This window comes from Protopterus annectens, chromosome 1.part0, assembly GCF_019279795.1.
Source record: "Protopterus annectens isolate FY-2018-M chromosome 1.part0, PAN1.0, whole genome shotgun sequence".
NCBI classification, from domain to species: Eukaryota; Metazoa; Chordata; order Ceratodontiformes; family Protopteridae; genus Protopterus; species Protopterus annectens.
In genome coordinates, this window is record NC_056725.1 from 1,293,519,245 (window position 1) to 1,293,545,190 (window position 25,946).

At 41.7% G+C, this 25,946-nt stretch overlaps 1 protein-coding gene across 1 annotated transcript in view; it reads right to left on the reverse strand.

Moving 5' to 3' along the window:
* Positions 1–25,946, reverse strand: part of LOC122797682 (cytochrome P450 2D6-like) — a 612,415-nt gene that overhangs the window by 150,989 nt on the left and 435,480 nt on the right. The window contains exon 8 of the mRNA XM_044066222.1: positions 10,051–10,192. Coding sequence (XP_043922157.1) covers positions 10,051–10,192 — 142 coding nt within the window. The remainder of the gene's footprint in view (positions 1–10,050; positions 10,193–25,946) is intronic.

A 25,946-nucleotide genomic window follows, 5' to 3' on the forward strand; every position in this document is an offset into this window, starting at 1 on the left:
GTTGTGCCAATGGCGGTTGTGTGTACAATAGTTGAGGGCTGCCTATGTAGGATGCACACAGTAGACCACCTATACATGGCAATTTACAGGTGGTCGTGTGTGTGTGCCATCCATGTTTGCTGTATGTGCAGGTGGAGAAGGGTGTCAGTCCATAACTGCCTACACTGTCAGTGTGTGTGCTATACGTTCCCTCTTTGCCAAGGCATGGGCATATTGGGCACACCTCCATCTGCCTACTGGGGCTAGCACAAGGTGTTCATGGTCTGAGCCCCCCCTTGCCTGTGGGTCCCTTGGCAATGGTGGTGGGCTGTGAGGGCCTTCATCATTCTGTCCCTGCTGCAGCTGTTTCCACAGGATCATATTGTGCAGCATGGCACATACTATGAAGATGTGGGCAAACGTTCCTGGAGAGTACTGCAAGGCTCCACAAGATATGTCCAAGCAATGGAACCATGATTTCAGTATCCCAAACACTCGCTCTATGATGATTCTGTTTTCTGCGTGTGCCTCATTATGGCATTCTCGCAAGGCTGTGTGTGCATTTCTGATGGGTGTCATCATCCACGGTTCCAGTGCATAGCCAGCATCCCCCACCAGGTGGCCATATGGGATGTCCCCCCCTGGCAAATACCTGATACAGCTGTGAGGCATGCCAGATGTGGGAGTCATGATAGCTTCCAGGACTGTGAGCACACACATCTATGATAATGCGCTGGGCATTGCACATGACCTGGAGTTGATGTAGGGGAATCTCTTGCAGTTTATGTAGCGCCTACCCTGCTCACCGGGTGGTGACTTGATGTGTATGTGCGTGCAGTCTATTGCACCCAGTACCTCCGGGTAGTCTGCCACACAGTGGAAGAGACGCATATTGCTGGCCAACTCCTCCTGCATTCAGGGGAAGTGTATGTGCTCATTGGCATGTGGTAACATGGCATCCAGGAACTGGTAGAGTACCCTGGATGCTGATACCTGTGAGATCTCCATAATATCCCCAGTTGGCCTTTGGAATATACCTGTGGCTAGTATTCTCAAGCTTACACATACCTATGTGTCCACTGGGATGGGTTCCCCTCTGTTACTTCTGGCTCTGAGGCGTGGCCGGCACAGCTCAACAAGTTGCTGTATGATGTCCCTGTCCACCCTATAATGCTCTACTATCTCCAGATCATGTAGCCCCTGGTAGGGTACCCTGGGTCTGAACACTCGTGTACTCCTCCAGTGCCTGAGATGGTTGTCAGCATCATCCTCCACACCACCGTCAGTCTCCAACACATGCTGGTGAATCAAAGCTATGGCAGCCCCTAACATATACATATTAAAAATTCCCCATCTGTATACACCAATGGTGCAGTGTGTCTGGGAATACACTAGTGTGTGTGTGTGGGGCTTTCACACCTTATACTATTGTGCAATGGATGATGCTGGTTTAATTGGGTGTGTTTGTGCTATTCCAGCTACAGGGTATCTTAATTATTGGTTTTGCAGCACGTACTGCTACTGTGGGGCCTTTGATGTTGACTTATGCTTGTCTGCCGTGATTCATCTACTGCCCTTTACTGCTATTTTCAACCCGATTCACCTCCCATTGTCAGGCATGCATCCAGCTGCCACCTTTCTTGTTTTGTGCTTCCACAACCCAGGATTGTGTTGGGAAATGTGTTATGTAGCTGATCTACAGCAAGTTTGCTTTGTTCTGCTGTGACAGTTCTCTTTTCTTTGCTGTACAGCTCCTCCCCTTTCCTATTCTGCAGGTAGCTGCTAGCAGCCTTGTTAGCTGTTGTCTATAACCCACTGTAAGTTTCCAGGTGTTAATTACTCATTTGTACTCCAATTATCATGCTGCAGCATTTCCTTATTGTCTTCCCGTAACTTTCCTGATTCACCTAAGTTGCGCACTGTGCGAGCCTGGTTTCCAGCTTTTGAGTGCGTTTTTATCCATGTTCACATGCACATTCAGTCACCTTGTGTGCTCTCAGCTAAGCATAGCTATGGTTAGGTACACACCCCTATCCTGTGGCTTTGCTTAGCAACAGACAACCCGGATTACCAATGCTCCAATGTGCTTACAGCTACGGCAGCGCACACCTCTCATGATGTCATGTTTACCTCCAGGCCACTCCTCAGTGTTGTACTGCTGCACCATGTGGTACATCCTTATGCCTGCAGTACGTTTGCGATTCAGTATTACTTGACTCATTTGCATGGCATTGACTACTAATTCCTAGTAACCGCGCGGAACACTGTCACAGACCCTTAGCAACCCTTGCGCCTTGGTTGTGGTGTAGCATGCATACCATTGACTATTATGGTGAAATCATGATTTGTGTTACATTGCAGTTTTATGACATCTAAATATATTTTCCTTGTGTTCCCGTTTGCGCACCCATGCACTGTGGTTGTACTTTGCGTTAGTGTGGCCCTGACATTAAATGTTATTTTTTATGTGTTGTACGTGTTTTTTTATGCCATTGGCTGTATATTTAGCCATTGGCATATGTTAACATTGTAATACGTAAGTTTGGTCCACTTTCTTGGCTCCGATGTTCTGTTTGAATAAATGTAAACCATTTTTTTTGGTTTACATTTCTGCATGCTTATGCTACGCCTGCACCACTTCATGAATTGCTATATACCTTCATTTGCATGCTACACTGCTGTACATGGGGTTATTAGCACACATGAGTCGGGAGCTGCATAGCTCTGGCATACACTGGTAGTGCATGTGGAAACAGCTCTTAGCTGAATTGCTCGACAGCCATATTTGGTGCTGGATTGCCGACTCTACTCTGGCGCATGGAGCAAGTTTCATGAATCCCGGGGTGCAAGTCTAACTGGCTGTAATATTAATTGTCTTTGCCTTATCTGCAACAAGAGAAATGGCAGAGTGCGCAGCTGTTTAAATGGCAGTCAATCATTCTGTGAAGAAATCAGTAATGTTGTGTGGAGTGCTGAAACAGCAGTCCTACCAGTCTAGCATAGCAGTCATTCTGTTAAGTCTGTTTTACTTTGCTTGCTTGCTGAAACCTGGCAATCTGGCAGTAATTCTGTTAAGCTAATGCTAAGAGCAGTCAATTCTCTTAAATTGAAACTGGTCCAGTTGTGTGATGCTTAACTGAAGTGTGAGAGTAAGAGAAATGGCAGAGAGTCTGCAGCTGTTTTACTTTGTTTGCAAATGCATTCTGTTCAGCTAATGGCTCAGCGGTCCTCCTTTTCTAAAGCTGAAATGGCAGTCTGGTAGCAAATCTGTTAAGCTGAAACTTTTGTGTCTTATGTGCATAATTGAAGGTGTCAGCAATTATTTAGTTAATTGAAGGTGTGTGTGTGCATTTTACTGGCAGCAAATCTGTTAAGCTAATTAATTGATGGTATGTGCAAGAGAAATGGACTGCTTGCATTCTGTTAAGTTGAAACCTTTGTGTTTTATGAACATTGTAGGTGTGTGCAGTCTAACAGCACTTAACTGAAGGTGTGTGCTGAATTGAAGGTATGTGTGAGAGAAACGGCAGAGTCACTCTGCAGCTGTTTTACTTTGCTTGCATTCTGTTCATCTAACAGCAGACCTTCTCAAAAGCTGAAATGGCACAGCAGACTGTCAGCAAATCTCAATCTGAAACCTTTGTGTAGTATAATGTGCATTGAAGGTGTCTGTGCAGTCTCTGGCAGCAATTTATTAGTTAATTGAAGGTGCTTGCATTTTATTGGCAGCAAATCTGTTAAGCTCATTGAAGGTATGTGCAAGAGAAATGGACTTTGCATGAATTCTGTTAAGCTGAAACCTCTGTGTCTTACAAGCATTGAAGGTGTGTGCTTGCTGCGTTCTGTTAAGCTGAAACCTTTGGGTCTTATGAGCATTTAAGGTGTGTGCAGCCTGGCTGGCAGCAATTCTTTACTTAACTGAAGGTGTGCGTGTGTGTGTGTGTGTGTGTGTGTGTGTGTGTGTGTGTGTGTGTGTGTGTGTGTGAGACATCACTATGAATTGCAGAAGTCCTTTATATACTTCATCACAGACTTTTCTTAACCTGGAATGTGAGGCTGTTAGGCTGGAAAAATAAATGTTTTCACAGAGGACAGTCTATTGTAATGTAATCAGCCTTGTGGGCATTCTTTCTGTGCATGGAAAAGCACTTTTAAGTTAGGAATCCATACCTCTCAACTGTACAGATTTTCGCAGAATGTCCAGATTTTTGCCTTATAATTTTGGTCCGTTTTTCATAAAATTGTGGCTTTCTGGCAAATTGATGACAAATCATTAAAGACTGAAGTTAGAAAATAATGACAGACATTTGAGTTTTAGAATTCATACCCTTCAGAAAATTCATGCTAATGCAAAACCTGTTATTCTATCAACTTTCTAAGTTTGTAAGAGCAATATTTAAAAATGTTCCCCATTTGTATCACTTTTTTCTTGGCTTTGTCCAGATTTCTTACTCTAAGACGTTGAGCGGTATAGTATGAACAAAACATACTTCCTTTTAAAATGAATTTAAAGGTACAATAACAGGAAATAAAAATAGCATAGCATGACTTGAGTTTATGCAGGTTACCAGAATAATATTCCTCATAAACAATAATGCTATGCATTGCATTTTCAATCGGTCTGTTTAAGCTCTTTAAGGCAGACAGGACAGGAGTCTGTTTTATCCTGGGAACTGTTAGTTGCAGGAGTGGCGGTAATGACCCTAGCTGCAGTAAATCAGAGAGAAACATGGTCATATTGAGGCACAGATCGAAATGGGGTATAAGTGGTAATAAAATAAGATACCTAGAACCTGAGTTGTTACTGTATTCTGTGCAAGATGAGTTTTTTTCCAGCCTCTTAGGAGATCATGAAACAGACACATTATGTTGCAACTTCTGAACCTCTTAATAATAACAAAAAAATATTCTTCCCCTGAATGACCTTTCTGCTACATCATAAAATGCAGTTTGCCTCAATGAAATTGTCATGACTTAAGTCTGCAGTTTGATTAAGTAATTTCAGTAATTTTAAAGAAACCTCAGGAATCTGTTTATTGCAGCCAATAAAGAGCAGTGAAGTAAATGTTGTAGTGGAAGAAATAAAAGAAATGAAAATGAAGGGCCTGTAAGTTTGAAAGTAAATGTTTTTGTGTGGTTATTCTTGTATTTTAGTTTTGCACAAGTTCTAATATATATATATATATATATATATATATATATATATATATAGGTTCATAGGTTTATACTAGGCTATCTGAATACTGTGCCCATTAGTTTGTTGTCCCATCCACAGGTCAAGATTTTCCACAGCATAGGGAGTCTCTGAGTGATAAATCTCCCCCTCCAGCCGTCTATTTATATCCGTGCTAAGGTTTAGAAATAAGCTTTGCTCTTGGTGGGTTTTGGTTTTTTTTTTTTTTGAGGTGGAGCATCCATTTTTTAATCCGGGTTGGACTGTATGCTGTATGTCACACACTCTGAGCCTCTGAGAGCAGACTGTACTGAGCTGAGAGGGAGGTTTCTTCATCATGGCAGGCAATGACAGATTTTTTTTATCCTTTGGTGAGGAACTTTTGGGGTCTCTCTCTTTCTCTCTGCATGTTGGTGAGATACATCCGAATTGGGGCATTGTTATTTCGATGTATGCATCAGGAATTGAAGTGTACAAGGGGAACAATGACCTCACTATCATCTGGATCAGTATGAGATCATGATTCCTTCATGATCTGGTGGTCTTTGTCCTCTTTAGCTTTCTAGAAGTCAAAGAAGCGTGGTGTCAAGGCCACTGTCAGCCTGGGTCCCCAGGTCCTGATTTGTGCCTTTCTTGGTAGTAGGTGTGCCACTATAGGTATTTTTTTGTTTTTTCCACTTTTCCCGAACATTTTTACGTTTAACTTCAGGCCATGGCTCTGGCACCAGCTATCTATTTCTGTGAGTCCCTTCTGAAGGATATCCATGTCTGATGCAGCGCCCAGTTTGCAGTCATCTGCAAACTTTGTCAAAGTCCTCCCATGTTGGCCTGTACTAGAAGTAGATGTGGGACACCACTTTAACCCTGTGGGTTCTGTCCTTTTGCAACCCATCTTGTGACATATGGGTTTACATGCAAGGTCAAGGTAGGCTGTATGGACTGCCTTTCCCTCATCAATGGCCTTGGTGACTGTGACCATTTTATATATATATATATATATATATATATATATATATATATATATATATATATATATATATATATATATATATATATAAACACTATTCTGCTTATTTTGTATTTCATGATTATATTTTGGTTGTATGTTCTTCAGTTTGCATTTTAAAGTTGGTATACCACAATTCCATTGGCATGGGTGGGGGTTACATAATTATGTATGCAAATTTTATGTTAATCAGTATACAGATTTGTACCTATTTTCATGGGCCTTTGTCCAGATTTTTGATGTTTCCAGGTTGAGAGTTATGTATTCCAAGCTACCATGGCTAGTCTGCACAGAGGTTAAGACCTGTCTCCCCTTTTCTGCTAATCTCCTGCATTACTGTGGTGTTGTCTGTAAACAGCTGAAGAGGTCTCAGGGCCCACTGATGGTAGAGAGAATTGTGAGCATTTATAAGAGATAACATCTCTTTTATGCTTGTGTGTTTTGGTTTGTCTAATTTTTTCCAAAGGCATTCCACTTTTATTCCCATTAGACACTGCTCCCCCATGCAAAGTCTAAGGTGTCTATTGTAACTGACTGACTTACTGTGGTGACGCAGGAATAGGATTTTGAAAAATTTGGTGTCTCAATCACAAAATATCCCTTTTCTCAAATACCAAAACTGAAATTTGAAATGTCAGAAGATGTTGATGATGGGACCGTACAGATTTCAGGTATCACTGGATTTTTCTCATGTGGACTCTTGCAAGTGGCATGATGAGGATCACATATGCCATGAAATCCAGAATCCCAAGGAATTCCCTTGCTGAGACAGTAGTCTCAGTGTAAAAATTCAGGAATCAATCTAAATACAGATTTATTTTTTACCCCAAAGTTCTTTAAACTAAGGTGTCCAGGAGACACCCCAGAAAACCAATCGTGTCAGAAGGATTCTGATCAGAATTCTGGAAGTTCTCTTGGAATTCCAAGCTTTGAATGAGATCAATTACCAGACTGAGAATTTCCTGATGCATTGAAAAAGACTCTGCAAAGATAAAAAGGTGATCTAAGCATGGAAAATGTGAATACCTTGCAGTCTACAGTAGACTATCACAGAAGCTGGATACTTTCTGAATACCCCCCAGAGCAGAAAATAGACTAAAGGGTAATGCAGAGAACTGCTAATGTGATCAAGACACAGAAAACCTTAAGAAACATCTGAATTCTAGACCTATAGGAATGTGATAACACACATCTTTTAAAGCTAAGGCCACTAGAAAACTCATAAGAAGAATAAGTGGTAAGAAGTTTTGAAGTGACAGCATTTTGAACTTGGAAAGTATGATGAACAGATTCAGAAAGGAAAGATCCAGAACTTGTCACCAGGAACATCCCGACATAAAATCCTTTTCCAAACTGACGAGAAGGGACAACTTCTATCACCCCCTGAGCAAGCATATGCTGAATGACAGCAGGGAAAAGAAGAGTGTAGTTTGGCGGGTGAAGAGGAATTCCCCAAACAGGAGGGAGAGACTCCCACTCCCATCTGTAACCTGATTTCAGTCAGCTACTTTCCTATCAGTTATGTATTTATTTATGTATTAACAGATAAAAATAATTAAATAACTGGAACAGTCTTTGATCTACAACTACTCAAGATTCACTTTTCTTCCTTCTGTTTTCTGAAAGACTGTTGCCTAAATTTATCAAAACTGCACAAGTTTCACTGTTATGGTTGCCTCTGTTTTCAAGTGTAGAACTTCAGCTCACAAACCGTATTATATAACACTGTGAGGCACAGTATTACAATATCAGAATTAGGGCAGGATTAAGGGGTCAGTTGTTATGAGAACAAGCTGTCAGGGGATATGATTGGCAGATGGTGATGGTGCAGAAGTACAGTACTAACACTGATTTACGTAGTCATGCAGATGTCATACTTTATGCCAATATTCCTCCACAGTCATGGACAAGGGACTCAGTGTGTGAGTGTGTGACATAATAATTGCAGCAAGCAGCATGTTAGGGTGAGCTTTATTTTGGCTCCTTGACTCTGAGTTGAAGGCAGAGGGTGTCAATTTGGAGAATAATTATTGTTTTGCAGTAGTTATATCGGTATTAAATGGGACTATACAGCTTGGATCTTTTAGGATGGGTTGTGATGATTTTTTTTTTATTCTATGTTAGTCAAGCATTGTGGAGCCTAAGATGTACAGAGTTTCTGCTGTCATTTGCAATCTTGGATTTGTTATATTGAAAGAGGTGGGGGTGTCAGAGTTACAGAGGTTGCTCCTTGCAATGATTCTTACATCTGTATTCATTGTGAATGTTATCTTTCATTGTGTTAGTGTTACTTGCATGATTTTTTTGTTGTGATCATTGTAATGTAGTTTAGTTACTATGAACCTAAGCAAATAATCTAAATAATGAATGCATTAATAGGTTGTATTTGTATAAGTGATTCAAAGTCATCCTTCAGTCATTGAGTCGAGCACTATAGCATTATTTATCAACATTTACTTAATTAAAACATTTAATAGTATACTGGAAAACTGCATGAATCTGAAGTCAAGAATAACAGGAACTACCTACTAGTTTTTGCTGTGTGTGTCCTTGGAGTGGCTAGCACACTGGGTACTTGACTGAATGTACCCTTTTTAACAGATATTACTTTCTTATGTGGGGGCAGCAGTTATCACTCAGAGAGTTGGTCAATCCTTTCTTTTTTTGTATCCTACCTGGCTATGCCCAAAAATAATATCTTCTTGTGGGTTAATATCATATTTATAATACATTTTGACCAGTTTCTCGTTGATTACGATAAGATTCTTCACAGCCTTACTTGAAGATTTATGACACAGTACACTATGCCCTGGGCAAGTTCTAGTACAGCCTACTAGCATTATGTGTGGCTCAGGCCAAGTTGTTATGATGTTCTACAGTTTACTCATTCTTCAAGTGCAGCACACTATCCCCTGCAGACTTTGGATATTTTTCTGTGCTTCTAACACATTACACTATTCTGATGCTTCTCTGTTATTTACTTTATTACACATCTCTACCATATCACATGCATGGAGAGGAGAATGCCTTCTGCAAATTATAGACTGTTTATACAGTTTGACTATAATACTAATGGTAACCATATCTACACTTGTTCTGCAGGTTTACAGATAATCTTTGATCTGAGATACAGTAGGAAGAATTACTCCAGAATTCAATAAGATTTAGTCGAATGCTGAAACGTCAGAAAATTTCCACATTGTGCTAAGCCCTTCTGATTCTGAGACTACTGCTGTGTTAAGGTTTTCCTTTTGTGGGGTCCCTACCATGGAGGGCAGTCTCTCTGGAAAAGCCACATGCTAATGCAGCAGTCTGGGGGAGTGGCTAAAGCTAATTACTGTGCTCTCCTCCAGAAATGTTCATAGCCCCTGAATTACATGACCGAATGATTCAGAGAATTGCTCAGCCAAGTAATGTTTTAAGCTAGGTCAGCCATTCACTCCTATGAGAGTATTAGGGGTACAGGTAAGTCCAGCAAACCTGTAGGGAAAGGAGTGCATCAGCGTGTGTGTGTGTGTGTGTGTGTGTGTGTGTGTGTGTGTGTGTGTGTGTGTGTGTGTGTGTGTGTGTGTGTGTGTGTGTGTGTGTGTTTGTAGACATATTTCTGTGTGCCTGTAGTGGCACAGATGAGTCAAAATGAATGAATGTGTGTGTGTTTCTTTGTGCGTACATGTCTCTGTGCCTGTGTGTGTGTTTTGTGTGTATGTTTATACATACAAGTACAAGTGAGTGTGTTGTGCGTGTTTGCTTGGGTATCTGCATGGGGTGTTGCAGTAATGGGGTTAGGGAGGAGATCATAGGACTGGACATTGTGATATAGCAGGCACTTGCTTTTGGTTAAATTCATGAATTGATACATTATATTTGAAAAGTTAATCTATATTTCACTTACCTGCTGAAAAAGGCAAGAAGGCATCACGCTTTACAAATTTTCCATTGGTGTCTAGAAAATGTTCTGGGTAAAACTCATGTGGTTTTTCCCAGACTGTTTCATCCTTCAAGACAGATGACAGGTTTGTTACAATGGTTGTTCCCTGTGAAAACAAAATATAACATTTGAGCATTTGCTTAATATAAAAGTCATATGTCAGTTAACAAATATTTCTGAGTTATGTTGCTATCATCACCCTTGATATCATTATCACATTCATTATATAAGCTGTAATCACAGTCTTTTGGAGTTCACAGAAAACCATTATAAACAAAGACAAAGACAATGTTATTAAAGCATGGAGTGACAGATCAGATAAAGGACCTCTCCAATCAATAGCAAAGGAGTTGCTAGTGATCCCACCTGTTTTCTGCTCTTAGTTTTGTTGTTGCCCACCACTGTCTTTCAATTATTAATCTCCTCCCCATCAGTCATCTTTCACATTACTGAAGTAGGGGGTCTGGTAGGAGAGACCATCATTAGATGTCCATCAAGGGTGGTTGGAGAATTTTTTTTTTTTTGGTCCTATCACACGTACTTGGCACAGCACTGAGAAGGAATGTGTAATGGGCTGACTATGGAAGATGTCCCCTCATTTCACTTTCACAAGAGGCATTCCCTCCAATAGCCTTGCACCTACCTTAAAGCACGATAATTGATTTCTCTGGTCTCCACCAAGGAACTTGCACCACCATGTGTGCCCCCAAGTGTGTAAGACTTCCTAAAACTTCAGGACAGGTAAGAAGGATATGTCCTTTCACTCACTGTCTGGCTCCTCCAGTGTTAGGGCTGCTAATCAATCCCTATTTGCCTGTATAACAGCTAAGGCTCCATTGATCCAGGCGATGGAGCCAGGCAATTCTCAGCTATAATTTGGAATAGCTTGAATGTCAAAGTCAAAGTCAAAAGTAACTTTATTGTCATTTAGATTTACACAAGTGCAGATTAAATGATAGTCTATGCAATCAGCTCATCATGGGACAGACAAAACAAAATCACATACGTAGAAAGGCAATTTAAAACTGCTTATAATAATACTACCACTGTCTTATACATCAACACTACACGTAAGTATATAGCTACATATATTCCTAGAAACACACACTTGTTACGATACTAAAAATACACAATGTCCAGACAAATCTGGACATTCTGAGAAAATCTGTACAGTTGAGAGGTATGCTAGCAGCAAATTTCAAGCAATAGTATTGCACATGAACCATGTACCACATTGTGGGTGAACAAGCACATAGCAGTAACAGCTGAAGAAAAAATATTGAACCTGGGTTAGTAGTATAAATTATAATATTTGGCTGGGCTTAATAAATAATAGATAAAATAATATTTAATAGTGAATGGGAAGTCCCAACTTCCTGACCTGTCAGTGATCAGACCTAATATTGAATTAAGAAGTCTAATCACTTTCGGTTAAAAACTGTCTTCAAATCTAGTTGTCCTGCATCAAATACTGCTGTATCATTTACCCGATTACAGGCTCATAAACAGAGTATTTGTAGGATGAGTTGCATCATTTAGTATTTTGGTGGCTTTCTTTAGGCTCCTCGATGTATAAAGATCCTGGATTGTGGGCAGACTAATGACAGTTATCCTCTTGGTAACTCTTACCACTCTCTGCGGTGATTTCTTATCTGCAACCGAACAGCTTCCATACCAAAAAATTGGATGTTAGGATGCTTTCAATTGCTGCTCTGTAGAAGGTGTAAAATGCTGACAATGGTAGTTTCACCTTTTTGAGTCTTCTCAAAAAGTGGACATGTCAGTGTGCTTTTTTCACTCTGTGGTAGGTATTCCCTGACCAAGAGAGATCATCAGAGATATGACCTCTAAGGAATTTAGTACTGCATACCCTTTCCACCATCTCGCCGTTGATCAGGAGCAGTGTATGGGGTGTTTTCCTCTTCCTGTAGTCTATGATCTCTTTTTCTTTTACTTACATTCAGGACAACATTGTTTCAATCAGTGTGTTAACCACTTCTCTATATACACTCTCGTCCTCTCTCCTGATGAAACCCACCACTATGATGTCATCAGCAAACTTGATGACATGATTTGTACTGAAGTTTGCTGTGGAGTCATGGGTTAGAATATTAAACAATAGGGGGCTGAGAATGCAACCCTGAGGAACACCTTTGTTGAGTGTTATGCTTCTAGAGGTATTCTTGACCACACAAACCTTCTGCTGCCTGTTAATCAAAAAGTCCTGGATCCAATTGCAAAGGTGTTTGCTGTTGCCCAGATGTACTAGCTTATTGATCAATTGCATAAGGGCAACTGTGTTAAATGCTGAGCTAAATTTGATGAATAGCATTCTTACATAGCTGCACCTGCTCTGCAGATGCTCAAGAGCAAGATGCAATGTGACCGCTATTGCATCAGCTGTGGATCTGTTTTCTTTGTAGGCAAACTGCAGTGGATCAAAAGTTGATGGTAGTTCTGCAGACAGGTGTTTCTTTACTAGCCTCTCAAAACATTTCATAACTGTGGATGTTAGTGCAACAGGCCTGAAGTCGTTCAAGCTGGAAGGTGAGGCTTTTTGGGGTAGAGGGATGATATTCGTTTCTTTGTAACATGAAGGGACCTTTGCTAGGCCAAGCAAGGTGTTAAATATATCCATGAGTTCTGTATGTAGTTGTTCTGCACAACTGTTTAACACCTTAACCAAGATATTATCTGGACCGGCTGCCTTTCTAAGATTAACTTTCTGTAGCACCCTTTTTATTTCCATTGGGCTAAGGCTGAGTACTGCATGATATGTCTCTGCATGTAATCTTTGCACAGCTGTTGTGTTCCTATCGTTGAATCTTCCAAAAAAGGTATTCAGCCTGTCTAGGAAGTCAGTGTTATTACATTATGCAGCTCTCAATTTATAGTCTGTAATTTGTTGTATACCCTGCCATAACCATCTGGTATCCCTCATGTCCTCGAAGTGGTTTAGTACCTTCCTCCCATATTCCCTCTTAACCTGTTTTATGCCATTCTTCAGTTTGCCCTCCCCACACTTAAGGCTTCTCAGCCATTTGCCCTGAATGTTGAATTTTGTGCCTTCAGAAGATCATAGACCTTACTTTGAATGAAACTTCTTCTTGTTGCCTGTTAATCAAAAAGTCCTGGATCCAATTGCAAAGGTGTTTGCTGTTGCCCAGATGTACTAGCTTATTGATCAATTGCATAAGGGCAACTGTGTTAAATGCTGAGCTAAATTTGATGAATAGCATTCTCACATAGCTGCACCTGCATTAGGGTGGCCTAATGGTGAAGGTGTTTGCCTTACAAACACCAGGTGCAGGGTTTGAGTCTCACAAGGGATAATTGGCTTGGCTTAAAATGGCTCGCAAGGGCAATTAGCTTAGTACTAATCTATGAACCTATGTATTCAGCTCCATATTTCAGTGATTATTATCTGCCAAGAACTGAGCTGTGTTGGGAGCACATTAAGAGGTCACTTAACTCCTGTAATATGGGTGGCAAATTATCTCATTAACTGATGATGATGAAGAGGATGAGGATGACAAACATTGGTTACGGAGAAAATAAAAAGTTATGTCTTACCATAACTTGGCATCTGTGTTGTCTTCCTTCATTCCTCCCCACAATAGGGTTTCGGATCTGGCTCAGCCACATTCCACAGACTTGGATCTGACTCTCACATTCCTCCCTCTTACCCATAATGCACTACATTCACTCAAGTACCTCAGATTGAGTTTGCTGATTCCATACATCCAGTACTCACACAAAAAAGGAATTGCAGAAAAGGCTCAGACATGGGTCATAGAAGTCCTTTCCTAATTTAGGTATCTCTAGAAGAGACAAGGCAGGGGCGATGGTTGGGTGGGAAAGTGAGGATGAATGAAGGAAGCAACACAGATGCCAAGCTATGGTAAGACATAACCTTTTAATCTGATGTTGTCTTCTTCATTCCTCCTCACTATAGGGTCAGAGTTCAGAGATGCATAGATCTTGGGTGGCCCTCATGGAAGGACATGCCGGAGCACCATCGAACCAAAGGAGGTCCTGCTGCTGGATATGATATCCAACTTGTAGTGCAATACAAAGTTATGACTGTTAGACCATGTCACTCCTGCACAAATGTCATCAATGGAAGTTCTAGAACAGAAGGCCATAGAAGTAGCCATAGCTCTGGTGGAATGTGCTCTGGGAGGTCTAGGTAATTTCAGTCTCTTAAATGAGTAAATGTATGAGATGCAGTCAGATATCCATTTCTCCAAGGTAATTTTAGATAACACTCCAAGTCTATTAGATGAGAAAGCTACGAAAAGCTGATCAAACCTTCTGTGTTGTTTGATCCTGTACAGGTAAAAACAGAGCTGTCTGTGAATGTCTAGAAGATGGAGAACATACTGTCCTTTATTAGAGAGGTTATGAAAGAACACTGGTAATTGGATGGATTGATTAATATTATTCTCTGTAGCCACTCTGGGCATAAAGGATGGATTGGTGCACAAGGACACTGCCTTTATGAAAAAGTATGTAAGAATGTTTGGAGGATAAGGCTTACAGTTCAGAAATCCTCTTAGTGCAAGTTATAGCCACTAGGAAGGCTGTTTTCCATGACAGAAACTTCATGTTGCAACTTGCTGCTGGCTCAAAGGGTCCCTTGTTCAAAGCCTGTAACACAAGAGTGAGGTCCCAAGGGGGAGATGGGTCCTTAATTGGAGACCTTAATAAGAAAACACCATTCATGAAGGATCTGAATAGTGTAAAACTGAACAGAGAATGGGACTGCCTTGAATCATGAATGTTGGAAATAGCAGCTAAGTGTAATTTGATAGTTGAGAAGCTAGCACCTTCATCAAAAAGATTGCTAAGAAATAACAAAACGTCTGAAACTGGTGATGAGAAAGGATCAGTGTTCATGTTCGTGACTCTAATAACAAATTTCTTCCACTTACTGGTGTAGACATTCTAGTGGAAGCCTTTTGTGAGGCTAGAAGAATTTTTTGGACCGGGGAATTAAGCCTGGACTGTCTCACTAGGGTTGGAAGTGGAGAAACCAAGCAGTCAATTTGAGGACTAGAAGGTTTGGATGCTGCATCCTTGATGGGTGAGAAAGCAGGTCCTGACCTGGCTCCAGAATCCAAGGAGGATATTTCAGATGAGACCATAGGAAGGGGAACCACACCTGACGAGGCCAGAAGGGGGCAATGATGACTGAGCTCTTTAACCTGCTTGACTTTGGAAGAATCTTTGGAATGAGCAGAAGAGGAGGGTAAGCATACAGGAGACCTGGAGGCCAGTCGTGGACTAGTGCATCTCTCTGGGACTCCCCCAGAGGAGGGAATCACAGCAAAGAACTTGCTGCATTTGTTGATGAGGGGAGAGGCAAATAGGTCACAGCAAGGCTGACCCCAATGACTGAAGATCAGGTTTGCCACTGATTGATTGAGAGACCACTCTTATAGAACCAGAAGCGATCTGCTGAGTCTGTCCACCAGATTGTTGGTTTTCCCCAGGATATGCACTGCAACTAGAAAGTGGTATAAAGATATTGCCTATTCCCACACCCTCTTGGCCTCCCTGCACAAGTGGTAAGACCAGGTACCTCCTTGTTTGCGTTGTACCAAACAACAGACGTTGTCAGTGTGTACTGCAATAGTCCCCAAGGGGAGAATGTCCTGAAAGGCTTGCAGTGTTAGGAGTAGTGCTCTCATCTCTAGAACACTGATATGCAGCCTGGTCTCGGTTGTGGACCTGGTGCTTTGGACCATCTTCCCATTGTAATGCCATCCCCATCCAAACTGGGAAGTGTCCATGGTCATGGCAGCTATAGGGGGGGGTTGTTCAAGAATGGTCTGACTAGAATGACATTTCCTGACTGTATCCACCAATTGAGATGATGGCTGCAAATGGGAGTCAGCCTGATGTGAAGGGACAATGGTTGAGAGAGGATGGGCCATTGTTTCACTAATGTCCACTGAAGAACCCGCATGAAAAATCTGGCTGGAAGGGCTAACAGAATGGCTGCTGACATGGACCCTAAGGTCTGTAGGATCAATCAAGCTGTGGACATCTGTTGAGCTAAGAATTCCTGCACCTGATTTCTCAGAGTCATTACTCAGTGCAAAGGAAGAGAAGCTATCTGATCCCTTGTGTCGATCTGCATACCTATAAATTCCAGGTTCTGTACTGGAGTCAGGTTGGATTTGCTCATGTATATGGTGATACCCACAGAGTGTGATTACTGGATTAAGTAATCCCTGATTTGGATTAGCCAATGCCTTGTGGGAGTGGTCAGGAGCCAATCATATAAATATGTAAACACCTGGAATCCCCTGAAACTCAAGTGAGCTGCTATCATTGCCACGCATTTGGTGAACACCCAGGGGGCTGTGGTATGCCCAAAGGGTAGTGCCATGAATTGGTAATAATTGGCTCCCAGTTGGAAGTTAAGATATCCCCTTAAGCACCTGTCTATTTTGATGTGATAGCACACATCCTTGAGATCTATCGAGCACATCCAGTCATCCTTGTGCAACTGTGGCAGAATAGACTGAAAGGTAACCATTCAGATACTTGACTTCTTTACATGTTTATTCAATTTGCTTAGATCCAAAACAGGGCTTAAGTCCCCTGTCTTTTTCGGCACCAAAAAAAAGCAAGAGTAAGTTCGAATCCTCTTTGTTCGGTTGAGAACTCTTGGATGACTCTTTTTAGGAATAGTTGTTGAATTTCTTGTGCTGCCTGTTCCCTTTGACAGGGTAGCATGTTAGGAAGGCTTTTGGAGTTTGGTGGAAGAAGATAAAAGGGAATGTAATAATCTCTGGATATTATACTTAGCACCCAATAGTTTTCAGTCAACTGGGTCCAGGCTTTTGGGTGTAAAGCTAGTTGGCCCCCGACTGTTTCCAGGGATGGACAGTCAGGCAGCACTTCAGGAGCACTGGTAGGGCTTATGGGGAAAGGATTCCCTAAAACCCTGGTTCTACAGTGTCCCTCTGCCTCTGGAATTATGTCTACCATTAAACTCTCCCACTGTGCCTCTAGAGAAGTGTTCCCCACTTGGGTCCTGGAAAGGCCTTTGGGACTTGCAAAACCACATTTTCTTACCTCCATGTTGGTTCCTCGAGAATGACCTCTGGGGGGGGGGGTAGAAAATTTGATTCCAACAGCAGAAAGGCTCTTTCCATTCTTTTCGCTGTGTGTAAGCATATCTCCAACTGATGGCCCAAAAAGGGAGGTACCATCGTAAGTGCCATTCACAAATTATGCCTTAAAGGGCTCCACAAAATCTCATAGCCTCATCCAGGCATGCCTCTTTAGGGAGAGTCCTGAACTGGCTGCTCGTAAGATGCCTTCTGTGGTATGGGAGATTAACCTCATTGATGAGTTGGTGATGGATGAAAGAGTGGTCAGCTTGGGAGAAACTTTCTTATATTCCTTCACAGGCATGGACTCAGAGAGGCTGACAGTTCCTTGATCAGATGTCTCTGTAGCCAAGTAAAATGAGCCAGATAGTTTAATGACTTCAGCACAAAGGTGGCTGAGGCATAGAAAAACTTCCCAATCCTGTCCAGTGCTCTAGACTCCTCATTAGGCAGAGAGACAGTAGCAGTTTTTTTCTGCCAGCTCTTTCTTAGTGGCTGCCGCCACCAAGATGGCATCAACTACAGGACCCTTACTCTAATGCTTTCTGTCTGCATGAGGTACCAGAGACCTATCAGGTCATTTGGGTATGGGCTCAATGGTGTCTGGATCCTTCCATACCTGATGGGATACTAAGTCAACTGGAGGGGTCACTCAAGACATAGATGGGCCCATCCCAAATGCCTCCAAGAGAATTGACTCCTCAGAGGAATGAGGTTGGGCAGACCACACATCTTTGTGCTTCAGGATCTCTAATATATCTCCAAAGGAGACATCTTCAGTTGGGGATCAGGTGGCTCCTTCCCATCATCAGTGTCCTTAGTTAAAGACTCCAATGGGGAGTCAACATGCCTCCTCTAACACATCTTCCTCTGAGGAATTTCCTCAGCTGGGTACTCTGGAGAAGTATTGGAAGAAAGGGATCCCTCCTGAGCAGGAAGTTCTTGGAGACTCCTCATGATAAGAAGACTCATGGCAGGATGAGTGGAAGCAAGGCCTAGATTTGACGAGGGTACTGGGGCACATTGAGGAATATGTGCTGTTGGATCTCCAACATGAGAGAAAACCCTCTCCACTATATGAAAGCCTGAAGGATGAGGAGAAGCCCTTACCCTCCCTCCAAAGCCAAAACCACATAGGGAAAATGGGCAGGACTCACCCAAGAAGCATGGAGACAACCCCAGAGCCCTGAACCGAGCACTGACACCACAGCTCCAAGACATGGTCTGCTCTGAAAAGGCTGGAACAGGGCTAGTCAAGGGCATCCTTGGCATTGAAGAAGGAAACTTCCCCTGCCCTAAGCCCGACATGCATGGTAGTCCTGAATCCTGCAACTCAGAAACTGAGGGTTGGATTGGAGAAGGAGTCCTAATGGAATGGCCAAGGAAGCTAATGGATTCAACAGGGGATGAAGCTGAGACTACCTCTATCTGGATCTGGGCCTTGAGAAATCTCCTTATCATCCTGTCTATATCCACCTCAGACGAGCTTCTGGAGGACCTGGATGAAGCCAATGAGGGAGGCTGGGAGTGTTCTGACCTGGAAGAAAGAGCAGGAGACCTTGTCAAAGTCCTCGTATCCTGTGGTATTGGATCCAATGTAGGAGCTGACAAGGTTGGAGGAGAGATGGTGATGATGTTCCCCGAATCCAAAGGAACTGTAGTATCCAACTAGGGAGGTCATTTCTTCAGGCCTAAAGGAATCAGAGCCAAAGATTTTTTAGGCTTCTTAGCTTCAAGAGTGTCCCTCAGGGAAATGGGGGGGGGCTCTTTAACAGCAGCAGGAGTTGAAGAAGAAGAAGTCACAGAAGGGGTCTGAGCCTCCAGAGCCAAGGAAAGAAGAAGACCCCTAAGAATAACTTTATTCCTACAGTCAGCTAAAGCCCATGGACTGAAAGCAACACAAATATTACAATCCACTTTCAAGTGGTCAGCACCCAGGCAGTACATGCACTCCTTATGGGCATCCTGGTTGTGGAATTTATGCCCACAAGAAGTGCAGTGTTTAAAGCCAGATGAAGATTTGTCAGCTATAACTGAAAAACCCACCAAAAGACAACTGTCACCGACTGAAGAAAGTTAACGGTAAGGTCTAACTCTTAAGATCAGCTGTATATTCCTAAGTTTAACTTTAAATGTAACTTTAAATTTAACTTTAGATTTAACCTAAATTTAACTGTAACTAGAGAAACCTAATTATTAAAACTAGAAACACTAGCAGAAACTCAACAAAAACTATTTATATATACATATTTTTTTTTGCAGGAAGAGCGCGCGCGCGCGCGCGCGCACACACACACACACACACACACACACACACACACACACACACACACACACACACACACACACTCTCTGCAAAGAGAAAACAAGGAGGAATGACTTACAGAATCCACTAAAGGATAAATTAGCAAGAGAACTTGAACAACTCTGTCTAAGGCTTGAGAGCATGAGTTCCACATCCAGTATGCTGAAGTGGCAAATGAGATCTGAAGTGCTTGGGTGGAAGTAGTGCATTATGGATAAAAGGGAAGAGCTTGAGAGTCTGATCTAAGTCAGCAGAATGTGGCCGAGCCAGATCCAAAGGTCAGATCTGAGACTCTATCATGAGGAGGAATGAGGAAGACAAGATCCAATCTATTTTCCTCATAGTTCCTTTAAATATTAAAGATAAGAAAAACTTAAATTTTGAGATAAAAATACTTGAAAAACAGCTTTGTTATAAAACAGATGTCTCAGTTTGAAAGACAAGACATTCCATAAACAGATCCAATATAATATTCAACATGTGACCAAAGAGCATTAATTTAGCCACAAAAAAATAATTATGTCCTAAACCAATATTAACATTGCAGTAGCAAAACATACATTTATTCTAGTTAGAAATATAATAATCTTCCCAATCTATGATATATATCATTAAAGATAGTAATACAAACTACATTGCCTTATTAAATACCTAGTAGATTAAAATGCAACTATTATACTCAAATTCCATATAATCAATTTGTTTAAAGACTTCCACTTCAAACCTAGTCATATTTAACATTAATTGATTCCAGTTCGAAAAAGAAGATTTTCAATTTAAAAAAAAAATTATAGCAGGACTACTGCTAACAAAAAAAATCATGCTTATCACAGTTTACGGTTAAACACTGCATTAGCACATTTAATGTGCTAACAAAATATTTAGTATAAACAAATGAAAAAGGCACTAAAGTTAACCCTTTAGTAAGCCAGAATGCCAATTATTAGGATACTGCCTCACAAAACTTTCACACAGCAACAACTTACAGCTAACCAGTCCCTGGCCTGTCACTATATGAGTTGAACACGTCCATGTATTTAATAGCTATAACTATTTTCAGTACTTATTAGTAATCTCTCATCATTTGGACAAATATTTGAAATGGCCAACTGCAGTGAGCCTCACAGATGGCTAGTCTTGTAGGGCAGTCCAACATAAAAAAATATCTAGACAAATGCTAAACAAATCTGTAGAAAATATTAACAGCATGTACTGTTATGGCATTGATCATGTTTCCAGGTTTTTAACATTAAAGATTACAAATAACAAGCAAGAATTATGCCTTTGGTAAGACAACTGATAACAATCATAGTCAAACATCAACGATCACCCAGTCAGAAAGCAGTTATTTTGGGAGAGAGATGAAGAGGCAGGGTATATGTGAAAGCAGCTGGCATTACAATTGTCTGACCACAGCTGAATGATAATCAGTATGGCTTGTCAAAAATAGGTAGTGTGTGTTTGTGTATGTGTGTGTGAAAGAGACAGCTACAGACAGAAAAATGCAACACATTACTGTGCCCCTTATTTAATTTATTTGGTTGCAGGCAAACATTAGCTGTATGCCTAGTTGTAAATTGATTAGTTTGAGCAGTGGGGAGATAATTATGTGTTTAAGCAACAGATCTTTGATCTCAATTCTTCAGTGTGTGTGTGTGTGTGTGTGTGTGTGTGTGTGAGAGAAAAAGAGACAGCTACAGAGAGAGAAATGAGTGAAACACATCACTGTGTCCTCTATTTAATTTATTTGGTTACAGGCAAACATTGGCTGCATGCCTAGTTGCAAATTGGCTGGTTTGAGCAGTGGGTAGATAATTATGTGTTTAAGCAACTGATTTTTGATCTCAGTTTTTCAGGGGGTATATGTGTGTGTGTGTGTGTGTGTGTGTGTGTGTGTGTGTGTGTGTGTGTGTGTGTGTGTGTGTGTGTGTGTGTGTGCTGTGTTTGTTTAAAGAAAGGAGAAATACAATGCATTTTTTCTCACATAATAAATAACTCTTAGATATGTTGTGCTGTTGTTTAAAGGCAGCACCAAAAGGCCTATATGTACATTAGAATGTGCCAAGATGTCAAGTTGCAATATACTTGCTTGTTTGTAAGGGGTGGATATTAACATCTTTCAGGAAGAGGACTTCATTATAGACCAATACTGTATAAGAACCAAATTCTGATTATAGAGAAAGTAAAAATGTGTACATATTTCTTCAGAATATAGCACTTTTCCATCTCTGAAAAGGAGACACAATCAAAATCCCTTGCACTGTTTATGAAACAGGACTAGATCAAATAAAACTACATGTAAACATAAGGAATACAGTATATACCCATAACATATCTGCATTTCTTCAAAATAGGAAACTCTTGTGCAACTGGAATGATGCCACCAACAAAACTCCCTGCAGTGTCCAATGCACGTCTGGCCAAATTCAGGAGTGAGTGTCATTTTTCATCCATTAAGGTACAATTGTAAGGGAAATGCTACACGGGTTTTCAAGAATAATTTCCTGTAATGTTTAGTAAGAACTATAACAAAGAGATTGAGGTATGCTCACACATTTCACTGTCACAGTCTGGCATGTTGCATTAGTTAGTTTATATTACAGCTGGTATATGACTCATATTTAGGGTGAGAAATGAACAACTTAGATTACATTTGCAGTTAAATGCTTTACATCAGAATCAAATATAATAAGTATTTTATATCTATATATATATGTATGCAAGTATGGTTGGCATTCATCATTCAATTTGTCAAATGCTATTTATCAAAAGGAAATACATCTGGCCTGTGTTATTGAAAAGCAGCTGTTCACACAAGCTGGTTCATAGGTTCATAGGTAGGTACTAGGCTATCGGCCCAAGGGCCTAAGTAAGCCTAGCCAATAAGATTCCCTGGCTTACGCCAACCAAAAAAGTTAATTTTCTGTGCTCATGTCAAGCAGAGCCACAGAAGTGATCCCCAGAGTGTATTTCCTATGTCCCATCCACTCATCAAGATTCTTCTTGAAGAAGAGATGTGTAGCTTGTTCCAGAGTATAGAAAGTCTCTGGGACAGGAATCTATCCCTCCAGCATGTCCTGTTTATTGGGGTGACAATGTTTAGGTCCCTAGAGCATGTAGCTTGGAGGGATTGGGATTTCTTTAGGTGTAGCATGTCCAACAGCTCTGGGTTTAACATAGATTTATATGTTAGGCAGAAATCTCCTCAGAGTAGGCAATATGCTACATAGTAAAGCTGGAGTTTTTTGAGACGGTCAGTGTAGAGCATCTGTTTGAGGCCAGTAATCCTCTTTGTGAGGTACTTCTGTGGCCTTTCCAGCTGCTGCAGATGTCTTGTGAGGTACATTCCAAAAGGGGCGTTATACTCTATAATGGGTCTAATGAGTGCCGAGTAGAGGGGAACAATGACCTCTTTTTCCCTTTTGTGATTAGGTGTGCCACATAGAAGGATTTACTGACTACTGTGGTGATGTGATTATCAAAGGAGAGACTACTGTCCACCTGGGTCCCAAGGTATCTTATCACACATTCAGCATTAAGCAGACTGCCGTTTATGTGGTAGTTCATGGGTACAGAGTTTTTACCAAAGGGGATGACAATGCACTTTTTGGCATTGAACTTGAGGCCATGCCTCTAACACCAGGCATCTGTCTCAGTGAGGCCCTTCTGTAGGATGTCCACATCATTTGGGGACTCAACTATGGCTCCTAGTTTGCAGTCATCTGCAAAATTCATTAGCCAGAGGCCTTCTGTGTTAGCCTGTACTTCAGAGAAGTAGATACCAAATAGGAGAGGTCCCAGGACTGAACCCTATGGTACTCCACTTGTCACTGGTTTGAAGTCAGATTTGGTGTCTGCAACTTTTACAGTGTGGGTTCTGTTAGTGAGACAGTTGGCAACCTATCTTGTGATGTAGGGATTTATACCTAGTTTAGTGAATTTAGCTATAAGTCAAGAATGGGGGATGGTGTTGAAAACCTTGACAAGGTCAAGATAGGCTGTGTGAATCACCTTACCCTAGTCTACGGCTTTGGTGACTGCCTCAAAGATGTCGATCAGGTTAAGAAGGCATGATCTGCCTTTCACAAACCTGGACTGGGTGTGGTCCAGTGATTGGAGTTTACCAATGTCTTTTGTTCCATTATGATACGTTCCATGGCTTTGCAGACCAGGCTCATCAGGCTAATAGGGCGATAGTTCCCAGGATCAGTGGTGGCTCCCCCTTTGTGGAGTGGGATAACTGTTACTGTACACAATTTAGTGGGCACAAAGCCTGAAGTGAGACTATGACCGAACATGGTGCTTAGGTGGGGAGCCAGTTTGTTCTGAAGTTTGTGTAAAACACAGCCTGGGATGTTGTCTTTTCCCATGGATGCTGTGTTTTTGGTTTTAGAGGGTGCAGCTTTTACCTGCATAGATGTGATGACAGGGACTCTGCATTCTTCCTGTATAGATATGGGGTCTTTAGGGGGTGGGGGGTGGGGTAAAGGTAGCACTAAACCTGTCTGCCAGGATGTTGGCAATATCAGTTGGTTCTGTAATTTTCGTGCCCTTGTGCTGTAACTCTGAGAAGATCTTGGTGTTGCCATTGAGATTCTTGACATAGCTATAGAATGTTTTGTGGTTGCCCTTAGAATGAGTGACGATTTTGTTTTCGTAGCTAGCTTTGGAGGATCTTATAAGGGATCTCAGCTTCTTACTGAGGCTGACCAGGGAGCTCCTCCACTCACGGGATTTTACTCTCTTTTGCAACAGTTTTTTCCTTTTGTTGTAGAGGTCATTTATGGCAGGGGGCCACCAGATTGGCTTCCTTTTTGTGGAGGATTGTAACCTGGTTCTGTTTGGGATAGCACGATCCATGCACTCATGTAAGTGCTTATAGAGTGCATTTGTGTAGGATTCAGCAGTCGTAACTGTATTGTCCATTTGCATGGGTGTCATGAAGTTCACCACTTCTGTCTTAAGAAGCATGAAATTAGCTTTGGAGAATTTTTTTACCGTGGTTTCCTTAATGGTGGGTGGAGGGACGGGATGCGGATATCTAGGGTGATTAGCTTATGGTCGGATCTGACCAACGAGGAGTTGACTTCAGGTGTGGAACACCGATCACTCATGTTGGTAATGACTAGATCTAGGATATTTTTGCCCCTGGTGGGGGTGTGGATAAGTTGATCCAGGGCACTGGAATTTATGAATTCCAGAAAGCGTTGAGTGAAGGAGTTAGTACATGAGTAGTTTTCCCAGTTAAAGGTGGGGTAGTTGAAATCGTCCATTATTAGGGTGTTTGGTTGAACTCTAATATTTTCCAGTATATCAAGAAAAGAGGAGTGGGAATCCTGGGGCATGGTGGGGGATCTGTAGCAAGCTACAATTTGGACTGCAGTTTTGACCATAGTTAGTTGCACGTGGATAACCTTGGATGCATTATGCTGTGCAACTGGCCTGAAGGTGCGGATATCCTTAATAAATACGGACATATTTTGGGGTTCTGGTCCAGGTTAGATGGCCGAAAAGTGTGGTATGAGTTATAGCCTGGTAATGCATGGGTGCTCTCTAGAGCCTTGAACCAGGTCTCAGTCACTGCACAGATATCAGCGTTCTCCATTTTAAGGAGTGCCTCAAGTGAGTGCATTTTGAGATTTAAACTTCTAGCATTGAGTAGCATTACCCTCAGTTTTTGCTTGCCTGTTCCAGTTATGGTGGTGAATTTGTTATTTGAACCTTGCCTAAAAAAGGCACTATAGGGGCGGCAAGATCCTTAGCCAGTATCCGGAATCCCAGGTGCGACAGGTGCAGGCCATCTCTGGCAAAGCATCGTGGTCTGTCGACCATGTCATCCCATGCAGACAGATACTGGATCCCCTTACAATGACACCAGAAGCTTAGACAATTATTGAAGTTAATCATTTTGTCCTTGTACTGTGGTATCATTCTGGCGATGGCAGAATGCTACTCAGGGCTAGGGTCATACCTGCCTTGGCTACAAGATCGGAGAGCTCTTCCATGTCTCTTTTCATGTAGTCCTGGGAGGTACATATCAGGTCATTCACACCAACATGGACAATGACAGCATCATATTTGTACTTGTTGTGGAGTGACCTGAGTGCGTGGGTTATGTGGTGGATCCTGGCACCCGACAGGCAGCTGGCAGTAACCTTCTCCTTGTTTAGCCTGGTGAGTGGGGCATTAGTGTGCCTGACTACAGAGTCACCTATGACTAGTGTGATGGGTACGTTGGTTTGCCTTATGGGCTGTGGTTTATTGGCACATTGAGTCTGTTGGCTATTTTGTGGTTGTTTTGTAAGTATGAGACTACACTACCTAGGGACTGGGGAGTTTACCCTTTTCCCACTATGGTGCAATCTTGGAGTTGGTATATTGGTATGTATAGTTATCAGGGGGTGACGGGGTGAAGCCCACCACTTGTT